The 13,339-nt window shown below is 38.7% G+C and overlaps 2 protein-coding genes across 4 annotated transcripts in view; one reads left to right on the forward strand and one right to left on the reverse strand.

Annotated features, from left to right (window-relative positions):
• The window catches only part of myh9b (myosin, heavy chain 9b, non-muscle), a 798,697-nt gene that overhangs the window by 119,080 nt on the left and 666,278 nt on the right, over positions 1–13,339 (reverse strand). The window lies entirely within an intron of this gene.
• The window catches only part of LOC147845424 (interferon-induced very large GTPase 1-like), a 33,600-nt gene continuing 30,408 nt past the window's right edge, over positions 10,148–13,339 (forward strand). Inside the window, exon 1 of the mRNA XM_087243532.1 lies at positions 10,148–10,173. Coding sequence (XP_087099658.1) covers positions 10,155–10,173 — 19 coding nt within the window. The 5' untranslated portion in view covers positions 10,148–10,154. The remainder of the gene's footprint in view (positions 10,174–13,339) is intronic.

The raw sequence follows: 13,339 nt of genomic DNA on the forward strand, positions 1-13,339 counted from the left end.
AAACGAACTTTGTCAACATCGTGCATATCGGCCAGGTTTAGCCAGAGGTGGCGTTTCTGAACCACAAGTGTGGACATCGTCCTCCCCAGCGCACACACGGCTTACCTAGTAGTCCGAAGAGCATAGTCGATCGTGGTGCGCAGCTCATGTAATAAGCCTGGGTCAAACCCACCCTCATGCAGCTCGGCCAGTGCCTGCGCTTGGTAGACTGGTAGGTGGCCATCGTGTGCAAGGCAGTAGCAGCCTGGCCCGCAGCCTTGTAAGCTCTGGCTCCGAGGGAGGCAGATAACTTACAGGCCTTGGATGGGAGACGGGGCGGACCACGCCAAGTAGGGGCGCCCCACGGACAAAGATTGTCCGCGATAGCGCGCTCCACTGACGGGATCGCCTCATACCCCCTGGCAGCTCCACCGTCGAGGGCGGTGAGGGCGGAGGGACACGCAGCACGGGCAGAGAAAGGAGCCCTCCAAGACTGCGTGAGCCCACTGTGCACTGCCGGGAAGAAGGGGACGAGAGGTTTCGCCTTCTGGTCCTCCACGTAGCACCCATCTAGTCGGTCCGGCTGCGGAGCTGGGGGATGAACCAGCTCCAACCCCACGGCCGAAGCAGCCCAGGAAAACACGGCTAACATGTCCGCTTCAGGATCCATTTTGACGGCGCTCACCTGCCCTGCTCACCTGGAGGGGGCGAGCGGGTCAGGATATTCGTCGGACAGTGATAGCCCACCCTCCGATGCCGCAGTGGACATCTGGTCCCCGGTGTCTGCGAGCGTGAGAGCTACCATCTGGTTAGACGGATCACTCCCACTGCCCGAAGCTTGGATGGAGCGCTTTGAGGAGCGAGAGGTCCGCGAGCCCTTGGGCAGCGGATTATCTCTCGCTGAAACCCTCAGATCTGCCCGAGCGCCCGCTGCAGAGCAGGAGGCAACTGGGGTGGCTCGCTCTCTTACGAAAGTTAGCCGCGATCTTAGCTGTGCAACGGTCATGGCATCGCAGTGACGGTATGAACCGCCCGCGAGCACCACATTAACATGCTGGACCCCCAAACATGCAATGCAGTGATTGTGTCCATCATCCGGAGCCAGGAAACCCCCGCATCCAGAAATGCACAATCGGAGCGCCATCCTGATAAGGACGTGCTGCACGACTCTGTTGCTCTTTTAGGAAAGTTTGCAACTATACACACCGCTCTGGAGGACCGGACCCAAAGAACCGCAGGCAAGGGAGAAACCCAGCTCGACCGTTTGCCGCCGTGAAAACCCACTCTGGACCGGGAGACACTCGTTCGCTCTGAAGTCCCTCATCGACTCAATCAAAAAGTCTCTCAAGCGAAAAGGATGGCGTTTGCTCGCTCCAGGTGTGCTTATATGCTGGGATAATTGGCAATGAAGCACACCTTCCCAAGCTTACGCTGCCAATTCATTGCTTTCATTGGCCCGTTCAATACTCTTTCAGAGAAGCGGCTTCTGAACTGAATCCTCCCATAGATGGATTTTCCAAGATCAAATCCACCTATAGCACAACCAACCCAACCGAAGGGGAACTCCAGTTTACTTAATATCTGACAGAGGTGCTCAGTTTACCACTAATCTCATAAACCTGGTGTGCAAACATTGGAAGGGGGGGTCATTCAAAAGTTGACTACAGCCTATCACCCTCAAACAAACTTAACAGAACAAATTAATAGGACACTTAAGACCATGATTGCCTTACATGACACATTACATTACATGACATTTTTGCATGCTCAGCTGAATAATTGCTTCACCGCTGTTTGTGCACTTAAGTCCTGTTGAGAAGTTAAAAATAACTTTTGGTACTAAGGGCATTTTGATAAAGGTTGTGGTGGCTATGTTGTATATATATATATATATATATATATATATATATATATATATATATATATATATATTAGCGCTGTCAAAATTAACACGTAAACGCATGCGATTAATTTTTCTTAAAAAAATTAACGCAATTAACGCAGTTCAGGTTTTTTTTACCTCCTGTTGTGGTAGATGTGTTCAGCATGCAATAAATGTGGATAAGACCAAGGAAGCACTTTTTGAAGGCAAGTTCCAGTATAAAACAATTAGTTGCATCACAGGTTATCCAAAGTTTCATGCAATTTCGGGTGTTTCATTTTTAACTTTCGAATCTGTTGTAAGTTGATACCGAATGGCGAACAGAAAGAAAATCCTCCGCATTTCGTGACTCGGTGTTCCTTTAAGCTAAGGTTCCTTTTAAGGCTACACGATAGAATTTTTAGAGTATTATCCTAATCCTATTAAAATCGGAGTATTGGTGTCTTATGTAAATGTACTCAGAACGTCTGGTGAAGTCGCGAGCTGTCAAAGACAGGGCATTACTCTGCCTTTCAGCATGCGCCCTCCAAGTTTAGTGTGTTTCCTCATTAAACGCAATGAAAGCGTATGCTTCGCGTTGTTGTGTCAGAATCATTGTGAAATACAGTAATACTTTAGGAAGCTTAGTTTAAGCAAATTTGATGAACGTGATCATGCGTGTTGAATCTGAGTGGAGTCACTCCAGTAGGGAAGGCCCTTGGGGCCAAAACGTCTGCAGCGCGTTGTGTGTTGTGTGTGTGTCTGTGTGTGTGTCTGTGTCAGGCCCGTTGAGGGGTGTCAGGGGTGGAGTGAGCGACGTATCTGAGTAGGGGCGAGAGGGGTGTGCAATGTATTTAACGACCGGTTTGCAAGAAATTATCATTCATTTGCGGGCATTTGGGAGTCTGTGCACTTGCGGGATACTCCTAGTCTTAGCAACTGGATGAATGTAAAGGAGGATTAAGCAAAATTGTTTCTACTCTATAATTAATGTTCTCAACTCACAGCAATAAAACTTTACAGTGAGTGCAACAGTTTGTATTCTATAGTTTATTATTATAATTTTTCATTTTCCATATCTGCAATTCCTGTATTTTGGCATTTTTTTGCAGTCCACTTAGAATCCAACATGGAAATCAATGTTTTCTTTATTGGCATTGATTGTTTTGAAATTTAAATGTCATTAACATGCCTGTGTTTTAATTTCTGTAATAAATATGGCTGTCAAGCAGGATCTTGATGGTTTATTGTGGGTTTGTTGTTTGCATGAAGAAATCTGTGTTACAAGTTAAACAAAAGCTCTATTAAACAATTATATTGTGAATTTAATACGTTTTTGTCTTGTGTTTACATTATTTTTACATTTAAATAGCCAAAATTACAAGTTTCAGTATTTTAAATGTGATTAATCACGATTAATCGTGATAATTTTTTTTAAAGAGGTGCGATTAATTAGTTAATTTTTTAATCGATTGACAGCACTATATATATATATATATATATTCATCTGACCTTCAATTAATAAATAAAAATCAGTCTTGTGGATTCAGATAGTGTGTTGGATTACATAGCGATCAACGGATCAGAGAGATGATGTCCAGCTAAAAACTTTTTCATTTGTGTCCTCAAAAGAAGAGTTTTGGATGTGAGATAAAACTTGTTTTATCTGACTAAAGCTGATGTAAATCCACTTTATTTGTTTTGAATATAAACACGATTTGCTTTCTCAGTCTGAGCTTTTATATTTTACTTGGTTAAGAAAAAATATTTTACTGGGGACCATTTAATAAAAAAAGAAGTATATAACATTTTAGGCTAAAAAAGTTTAATACTGTTATAGTATGAACCCAAAAGAATAAAATAATTGATATAATAATATCAAATAAAATAAAATTACAGTTATACTCAATAGAAAAAAAGAATTTTGAGTGAAAAATAATATACACAAACTTAAATATATATAATATAAAATAATAATATACAATAACTCTGTTACATTCACCCCTCCTTATTTTCCTCAAAATATTCCAATGTACCAAAAAGATATTCTCAATCAATACATGTTATGGCCTGTTTCCACAGACTGGTACACTATGGTATGGTACGGGTCACCTTTATCAGGCTTGCGTTTCCACTACGTAGGGTACCCTTTTAGTGGGCGTGGTCTACGACAGAAATTTTCAGTCAGCATCATTCTTGCTTGAATAAACGTCTACAGTAAAGCTGTACAAGTCGTTCACATATGATATGAAAAGCAATTGTTACAAAACAGCTGCTTTATACTGATAAATACTGCTGTATAAATGTTCATTACTAACCTTTATATGAACAGAATTTAATTATAACTGCAGATCAATGATGCGAAATAGCCTTCTGTAACCTCTGCAAATATATAAGATAAATAAATAAATGCAGCATATATGAACAGATACAGACCCTTACAGTCTCCAATATGTTACCAACTACAGAAAAACTACACACAGAAGACATTTAGTCCCTATTTAGGTTCAAATACAAACAACATGCAACATATAGCCCACAGTCAGTGCAAACCTCTCATCTGTGTCTGTAATCTTCAGCAGCACATGTAGCCTCTGTTATGATGAGTTCAGATTGCATGATTTTCAAAGCAGTCATGTCACAGATGTTTTCACATTGCATGACTATCTGGGTTAGCGTTCTGTCGGTGCTGTCTTTACACTGTAGGATGGATCGGCAACAGGAGAGTTCACACTGCATGACTTTAAAATAGGAAGAATCAGACAAATTTATCCAAACTACGTCTCACAGCCAAAAAAAAAAACTGACATGGAAACCACGCAAGGTCAGGTAGTAAATATTTCGTTATTGACAACATAATGGAAAAAGGTCTTAGCATTAGAAATGTGTTGCTCACCTGGCTTTTGAAAAGAATTAACAATCTCTTCAATTTTTTTTTTTTACTTTTCGACCTGATTGTGATATTGATCAGATGACACGTCAAACAGACACGGTGCTCCTGCCAAATTTACACTATTTTATAAACCATTTCTTAGACTAAAATAAACTGAAAATGAGCACTTTTAACTTGTCCCCCTGCCCCCTGCTGGCCTGCAGGTATCCGTACTAGTGGATGCTGCCCTCTTATTGGCTGTAGGTGATCACTAATGTTATTTTCAGTCAGAACATATTTTACACGGCACGGTTTAAATCGTCGACAGCTCCAGATATTTAGCATGCCAAATATCTCATGGGTGTCTGCAACTCATTGGCGATTCTCTCATATTGCGTCCTTGATAGTTCTTGGTAGTGGGATTATCACACATGTGAACAAGCACTGATTTGCCTGTGATTTCAGACATTTGTTGACGATTTCTCAATCTATCGGTGAGTCAAAATCAAGGCTAAAATCATCCAGTCTGAACTTAGCATTAGAAAGTAATTTTGTCATTCTGAGTTCATAATAGTCCAAAAGGCGATGATAAACATGGAAGTTTGTTCATAATTTAGGTTTCTGAAACAATTTGTTCCTGTGTTTTGTCGGGCTTCTCCTCATCATCCTTTTCTTTTTTGAAAGGAGCAAATGACGAATACACTTCTATAACCACACACACACACGTTATTATCATCAGCTCAAGAAGTTCATAATATCAAATATAGATGTGATCGTGAGCTACCTGGAGAAAGCGAAAACCGCTTGCACTTTTAGACGGCCCTGTAAAACAACATCAGGGCACGGCAGATTTTGTTCTTCTTGGCTTTGTGGCTCTACATCAACAACAACAAAGTTTGTTTAAGCTTGGGTTATCCATGGCTCGTTATTATATGCATATAGTATTCCGGTGTAATGTCTCGGCTATGTATTTAAAACATGGCGGTTCCTTTATTTTCATTCTGGCTAGCTTCACAAGCTCATGACATATCTCTGTAACCAATCAGCGTTCAGCTGCACGTGTACAGTAGCTTCACCTTTTGACACCCATTCTCGTGTTTGGTACCCTTTCGAAAGGGTGCTGAAAAAGTGTTACGGTATGGTTTGGTATGCCTTTTGACAGTGGAAACCAAACCGTACTGTCCCACTAGTGGAAACAGGCCATTCGCAGTCCATCGGGACTGTGCTCTTGATATTCTCCAATGGGCATGAGCAGCAGGTTCTGGTGTCTTTGCTAGGACGAACCTTTGACAGCATTCAACACATTGTAACGAACAAACGTTACATGCTTTAATTGTTGTTTTAATTTCTTGTGATGCGAGAAGCACTGGTAGCAATATTACTACAGGCCACTAGGTTGCACTAGAGGGGAGTGAGAACTGGATATATTCCAGCTCACCATAGAGCAAGTGAGTCGTGTTTGGTAGAGGGAACCACATGGTGAACTGAGGCTACCGACCCACTCCGGTTCTGATTGTTTTGAGAACATTATTGTTGCTGCTCAAATGTGAGTATTGAATACGTTTTAAGTTTGAAAGTATTTTCAATGGTTGGTTGTGATTTGCCCTATGTTTATTTATTATGTAGACAGGACCTGTTGTCCTAGAGATGTTCAGATGAGGTGTTTGTTGGTGCTTTTAATGGACTGCAATGATTTGGTTTCAACATTCTTTATGCTTCTCATTGGCAAATGAACTATATGTGTACATGTGGAATGACGGTCAGTGACTCTTAAATTCCTCATACTACCGTTTTCCCAGTGAGAGAAAGTGGATCTTATTGCATCGCACTCAAATCCATCTTCGCAACATTCACCCAACCATCTATATCATTTACACAGACTGTTTACATTCAATGACTGCTTGGTTTTGGATATTGATTACTTTTGTTTGTGTGGACTAAATACTGTATACACATGTAGAGAAATTAAAGAAGGAAAAAGGGAAAAACAGGCTTGTGAAGTTTATTTTAATTTCAGTATGTGTGAAATAAAAATTCTGTGAACTCCCTCAGTGTAACATCTTGCATGCATAGAGGTGGTGTTACTACATTATCTGATATTCTTTTCCATATCAGGCCAATAAAAGCTTTGTCATGCAAGGGAAATAGTACGGTCCTGCACTTGATGGCCAGCGAGATCATGGATACCAGACAAAGCTTTGTTCCTCAGGCAGCACACACTGTAATCTTTTCCTTTTAGACATAAGATCTTTCATCACTCAATACAGCACATCATCTCTAACTTCTAACTTACTCTGATGTTTCAACAGTCTTATCACTTGAGCACCTTTACCATGCCTAACTCTTTTTGATGGATGTCTCTGTCTAATCAAGACTGACAACACTTTGGATATTGTCAGATCTTCCTGTTGACTGTCCTTGAGCTCCTGAGCAGGGAGCACTGGTAAAGTCTCCTAACAACTCAATATTATCTGAACATGATGGACTAAATGAAGGGCTCTTGACTCAACTCCATCTGTCCAACTGCAGTGTGACTGACAAAGAACTCTGATGTCCGTATAATCTGTCCGAGTGATAAATTTGTGGCCTTTCAGCCAATGGCTGAACTTCTCACATAGCACTCCAATTTACAGCCATAAAATTAAATCTATTAGCAGAATATCTTTACTGCAATGTACTGAGGGTCTTGCTTGCGAAAGCAATGGGTCTGGCTCGTAGTTCACATTTTGGCACTTTAGACAATACAGCCCTTAGCCTGTCCAATGAAGCATCAACAGATAGAATGGGCTCATTAAAGTCAGTATGACAAGCATGATAAACTCCAGTAAAGCAGCCTTCAGTTTGTCAAAAGCGACCTGACACTCTGTAGTCCAATCCGCAGGGTTAAAGTAACAGTAAGTGCCTTAAAATGTGTCTTTAGACAACTTTCGTTTTCTTTTCTGTCCTGCTGTAAGACCGAAAAGAAGTTTATAGATAGATGAGCAGTCAGGAATGAAGTGTTGGTAATAAAATACCATGCCAGAGAAAGATTTCATCCTTTTGACAGATGGTGCGCAGACATCATTATTCATCAGATCTTGTGCTGTTATCCTTGTGATGACCTCCACTTTTGCTGAATCAACAGACACACCTCCACTGTCACTGATATGGCCTAGGAATTTTACTTAACTCTGAAGAAAATAAATTTTTTTAGGTGAAAGTTTGAAATTGTTCTTCCTCAGTCTCAAACACTGTGCTCAGCCTGGACAGAGCCTTACTTTTAGATGGCGCAAAAACAAGAAGATTGTCATGGCAACACAGAAGCTTTGAAAAATTTAATTCTCCGAAAATTACAAGCATCATCAGCAATCCACCATTTTTTTTTTCCACACCATCACCAATTGTGATGCGTACTCGCTTAAAGACTTTCTGATGATACCATTTTCTTACATGTCAGTGAGAAATTGCCTTAAGTTTTCATAGTGGGCAGGTGGTACTCACCTATAAGGCGATTGGAAGGGTCAATTCTCCATCAGTCATATACGGTGCACATAGCCAGTGGCTACACCACAGTCCAATGGATGCTTGGAGTAGATGTCTTGATAGTCAGCTAGTAACTGGGTCAGTTTAGATTTAAAATCATCTGAACTAAAATATTGTACTGCAGTGCAAATTGATAACAGTAAACAGTCAGCAAATGTATTTTACAAGTGTCTGAATTCTGTTCTAAAAAGTGTCATCTGAGAGAAAAAATTATATATATGACCTTTTGTCTTTGAAAAATCCCTAAAACCAGTCCATGCAGCTTCCATGGCAAATGAGTAGAGGTCGATCTTCGATTGGAACCATAAAAGGTCACGACACCATTGTAATGGGTCCCATGCAAATAGAATCCGCTCTGTGTTGTGTTGTCGTTTCTCAATAAAGAACTCCAAACCTCTTACTGCTTAGTCTTTATTATCTGCAAATGGAAAAATGTTGAAAACATAATTCATGCAATTGTCTTATGTTCATTAAACAAATACTTTTATTTTCTGAAAGTATCAGATGACTGAGACACTTCAATAATCACACACGCTATTATTATCTGACACCCTCAATAGACAGCAGCATTGTGTGGTCAGATTAGTTTTTTTGTCAATAATATATGTAAGGACATTCGATACATTTGACAATTTATTCACAATTGCAACATAATCTCTTATATTTTGACACTTTCAGATGGATTAAAATTGACAGGAAAAAAAAACTTTTTTTCCAGTTACAACAAAATGAACAAATTTTCTGTTTCACTTGAAACCAAACTTAAAAACTACATGCAAATTTATAAATATAAACTACATATAAATTTATATATAAAAAATTATATACAACAGCGCCAACTTGTGGACAACTAAAATGTGTGTTTATGTGTAAATGTGTAAATTAAATGTAAACAGAATGGACAGTAAAACGTACCTGCAGAAGACAATTAAACACAAATATGTAGTCTTCGGCTGTAGTGCACATCTGACCACTATATACAAAAGCAAATATTAAGAGTCTTCAGTGAGAAATAAAAGCAACATGCATATAAAATGGCGACTTGCCAACGTGCATTTAGCACTTACATTAAACTCCATAAAACTGCCACAAACTTAATTTAACGATAAAATCCAAACAAAAATATCACAATAGTGTAATATAGTTTCCATAAAATGACAAATATTGGCATTGCAACATAGAAATATTAAATACTCTTAGGAGCAACTCTTTACACCACTTACCCTCATCAATACACAGCAGCATTGTGTGGGAGGGGGAAAGATGAACTACGGCAACACAAAAGGTACAAAAAGGGACGATGTGCAGGTTTACAATTGCCATTGCAAATTAATTAAAATGACTGCAAACTGTTTTCTTAAAATGATAAAATTCACAAATATGAAATAAAATCTTTTAATAAATATAAATCACAATACAATCTGATATAATAATTGAATAATATAATAATTAATATAATAATATAATAATGTAATAATTTTATAATATAAAAATATAATAATTTTAACAAAGTGCAATTGTAACTGTTACACATAGTATAAATATCATACATCTAACTTCTATAAACACTGTATGTAAATTAGCATCTACTGTATCATATGATGCTATTTGAAGTGCTATAGCTGCTGCCTATAAATGTAGTTCTCACAGTGAAAACAAAAGTAGATCATACATATAAAGTTAGACTTACATAATATGTTCCATGCAAAAAAAATAATAAATAAATAAATAAATAAATGATTTGGCATTGACATTTCATTGTGACACCTGCTTTCATATTGCTGTTTTTTTTTTTTTTTGTGGTTGGCACAAAATGTTGTTATACAGGAAAAAAAAATTACCTTTGCAATGTGACTTGGAGTCCGCCTACAAGCAGCCTGCTTTTCTAGTTTTCACAATAAAGAGAAACATACAAGGAAGATGAAACCTCAGCACACAGGTACTTTCTTTACTCTATATTATTCCATTTTATGAAACATACAGTATGATTTACTAAAAATGTTTCCAACTTATATTTAATAATGAACGTAGAAAGTGTATGAATTGGATTGATATCAGTGTGTTTCACTGTTTTTCTGTCACAGAAACAGAAATAAGTCACTGTAGAGATTTATCATTTATGTTTGATTTCCTGCTACAAAATTTGTGGAATTTAAATATAAATATAAACAAAATGTAAATAAATGTAAATAGAAATTTAAAAAAATTATGATACACCTTTTTTTTTTTTTTTTTTTGCTTTTTTATTTGCTTAACCAATGAACAGCAATTAGCAAGTCCACCTCATTCTACTAGTCAAAGTTTGGAATAAAAAAAAAGGATTTGTAAATGTCTTTAAAAAGAATGTTTTTAAAGTATACTCTTCAGAATATTTTTAATAAAATAAATATTGCCTAGGTGAGCATAAAATAAAAAATGTATACATACATCTGTGTTGTTTAGAGAAACAATAAAATAATACACAGTACAATCCAACAAAGTTGTATTTCATGCCAGGATTTGTGTGTTGTTTTCCATCTGTGGTAGCCACAAAAATGTCCTCCAGCCAGAAGAGCGATGCATAGAATGTAAAGTTTGTCCATTCTCACAGTTGGGTGTTGCTTTACTATGCAAATATTGTGTTGCCACATGTAGAATTTACACACTTTTTTGCTATTTTAACTGAAGTTTTATACCAAATTTATACCAAGAGTTTCCTGTAATTTTGGGTGACTTTAACTGCAGTTTCACATTCACTCATGAACATTTCAGTCATGCCCCTGTGAAGAAGAACCCTGTTTGAGAACAGGTTTGAGAACGGGTTTCTCAAGCCAGGTGGCGCGTTCGACCAGGGGCTCATCTCCTGTTTCCAAAGTGCAACACAAACTGCTTGAGAACCTGTTCTACTGTGATAATTAGTGATGAAAATAAATGATGTTCAAGAAGATGTACTTGTGTTTACTAACTGTTTATTCAGTTAAACATGAATGTTTAACTGTATGCCTACATAAGCTACATTGTACGCCAAATGTTGGATGGTGGAAGGCCTAATGAAGGAATGGTTAACGGAGTACTACAGTAAGCGCCCGGGAGGATTTTTTCACCGTGAAAAAGCGCTACTTGTTTTGGATAGCATGAGGGCCCACATCAGAGATTCTGTAAAAAAAGCGATCAAGAAAACAAACTCCATTCCAGCTGTGATTCCTGGAAGTAAAACAAAGTATTTGCAGCCACTTGACATCAGTGTGAATCGGGCATTTAAAGCTGCACTTTAGGTTGAGTGGGAGACGTGGAAGACAAGTGGTGAAAAGTCTTTCAAAAACCGGCCACATGCGAAAAGCATCCTTTTCTGATGTCTGTCCAGTGGATTCCGAAAGGCTGGACTGCTACGCAAAGAGAGCGGCGCCCCTTCAGAGCTAACTTCACCGGAGGATGACAGTGACACAGAGATCAAGACTGATGGAGACAGATATGACGAAGCGCTTCTGAGGCTGTTCACAGTGTGTTCTGACACTGAAGAAGATGAATTTATGGGTTTTAGAGAAGATGATTAAAGTGACTTGTTCTTTCCAACACAGTAAAAAATAAAGGTGAATAAATACCCATTATTTTTTATGTTCCGTTTTAATCAGCAAAGTTGCTGCCGTGTTAAAAGGCAATGTTCAGAAAGAATCTGTTCAGGTACATACATACATTTATAGTTTCAGTACAAAATCGTTCTGTATCGTTTTTAACATAGATATCTGCGGCTTATAGCCCAGTGCAGCTTGTATATTTTTTTTCTTCTTTTTTTTAAATTTTTATATAGCGCGGATGCATCTTATATTATCTTATTAGTGTGCTCTATAGTCCAGAAAATACGTTAAAACCCCAGTTTGTCAAGGGGGCATGAATGAAACGTTCATGAGTGAAAATGAATATGCCGAACTGCAGTTAAAGTCACCCAAAGTGACAGGAAACTCTTACATAAAAGCCCTTCACGTAAACACCTTAATTATATTATTGTCTATTAAGGCAAATAACTAGACTACAGATGTCCATGTAAGCATAGTCAGTAGTGTCTTCAGAGTAAGTGAAAGATTCAGAAAGGGCATCCTGCTGATTTGATTCAGAAGGGCACTTTTTTGTCAGATGGCTCACTAGTCAGGTATACAACCGCACTGAAATATCAGGGTGAACGCACAGAAAATGTGAGTTGAGTTTTTCTTCCCGTGTTGGCATGGGTTTCCTCCGGGTGCTCCGGTTTTCCTGACAAGTCCTAAGAAATGCTGTACAGGTGAATTGGGTAAGCTTAATTGTCCACAATGTATGAGTGTGAATGAGTGTGTATGGATGTTTCCCAGTGATGGGTTGCAGCTGGAAGGGCATTAACTGCGTAAAACATATGCTGGATAAGTTTGCTGTTATTTCCGCTGTGGCGACCCCACATTAATAAAGGGACTAAGCTAAAAAGAAAATGAATGAATGAGGTATTTAATTATCTATGTTTTGCGCTGTTATTCTACATGACTGTATACAAAACAGATGTATATTTCAAATAGAAACATTTTACATTTTCATGTTAAAGGTCTCATCACAAAGTTTATTTATAAACAATTTTCGAGAGGATCACGTGCTTATGATTATTCTAAGCTGCTTTAGAACATTTGTTCCACCCCCCTCATTTTCAAATGGGCTATTTGGCAGCCCACTGATTAGCACTCTTGCCTCACAGCAAGAATGCATCTGGTTTAAGTCTCTTCTACACCAGACGACAAGTCTGTGCATAGTTTCGCTTATTCTCCCCATGCTGGCGTGGGTTTCCCCGGGTTCCCAGGTTTCCTCGGTTTCCTCCCACAGTCCAAATAACACGCACCGTAAGGAAATTGAACACACAAAATTAATACCATAGTCAAGCTCTTAGAGTGTACTTCTCTCCTCAGTCATCCATATCCATAATCCACAAGCCGAAGGGAGTTCATCAAGATCTACCTGAGCTCAAACTCCCCTTTTGCCCTGCAAACAGGAGGAAGCCCAGGGCTCGAGCGCTCTCTCCCGTGACAGCATGCCAAACCAGCTTTATTTTCAATCCTCATTTAAGTGTGAACTCTTGAAACAACATACAAAGTTTCACTTTGCTTGTGTGG

Source organism: Danio rerio, chromosome 3 (assembly GCF_052040795.2).
Source record: "Danio rerio strain M-AB ecotype USA chromosome 3, GRCz13ab, whole genome shotgun sequence".
NCBI classification, from domain to species: domain Eukaryota; kingdom Metazoa; phylum Chordata; class Actinopteri; order Cypriniformes; family Danionidae; genus Danio; species Danio rerio.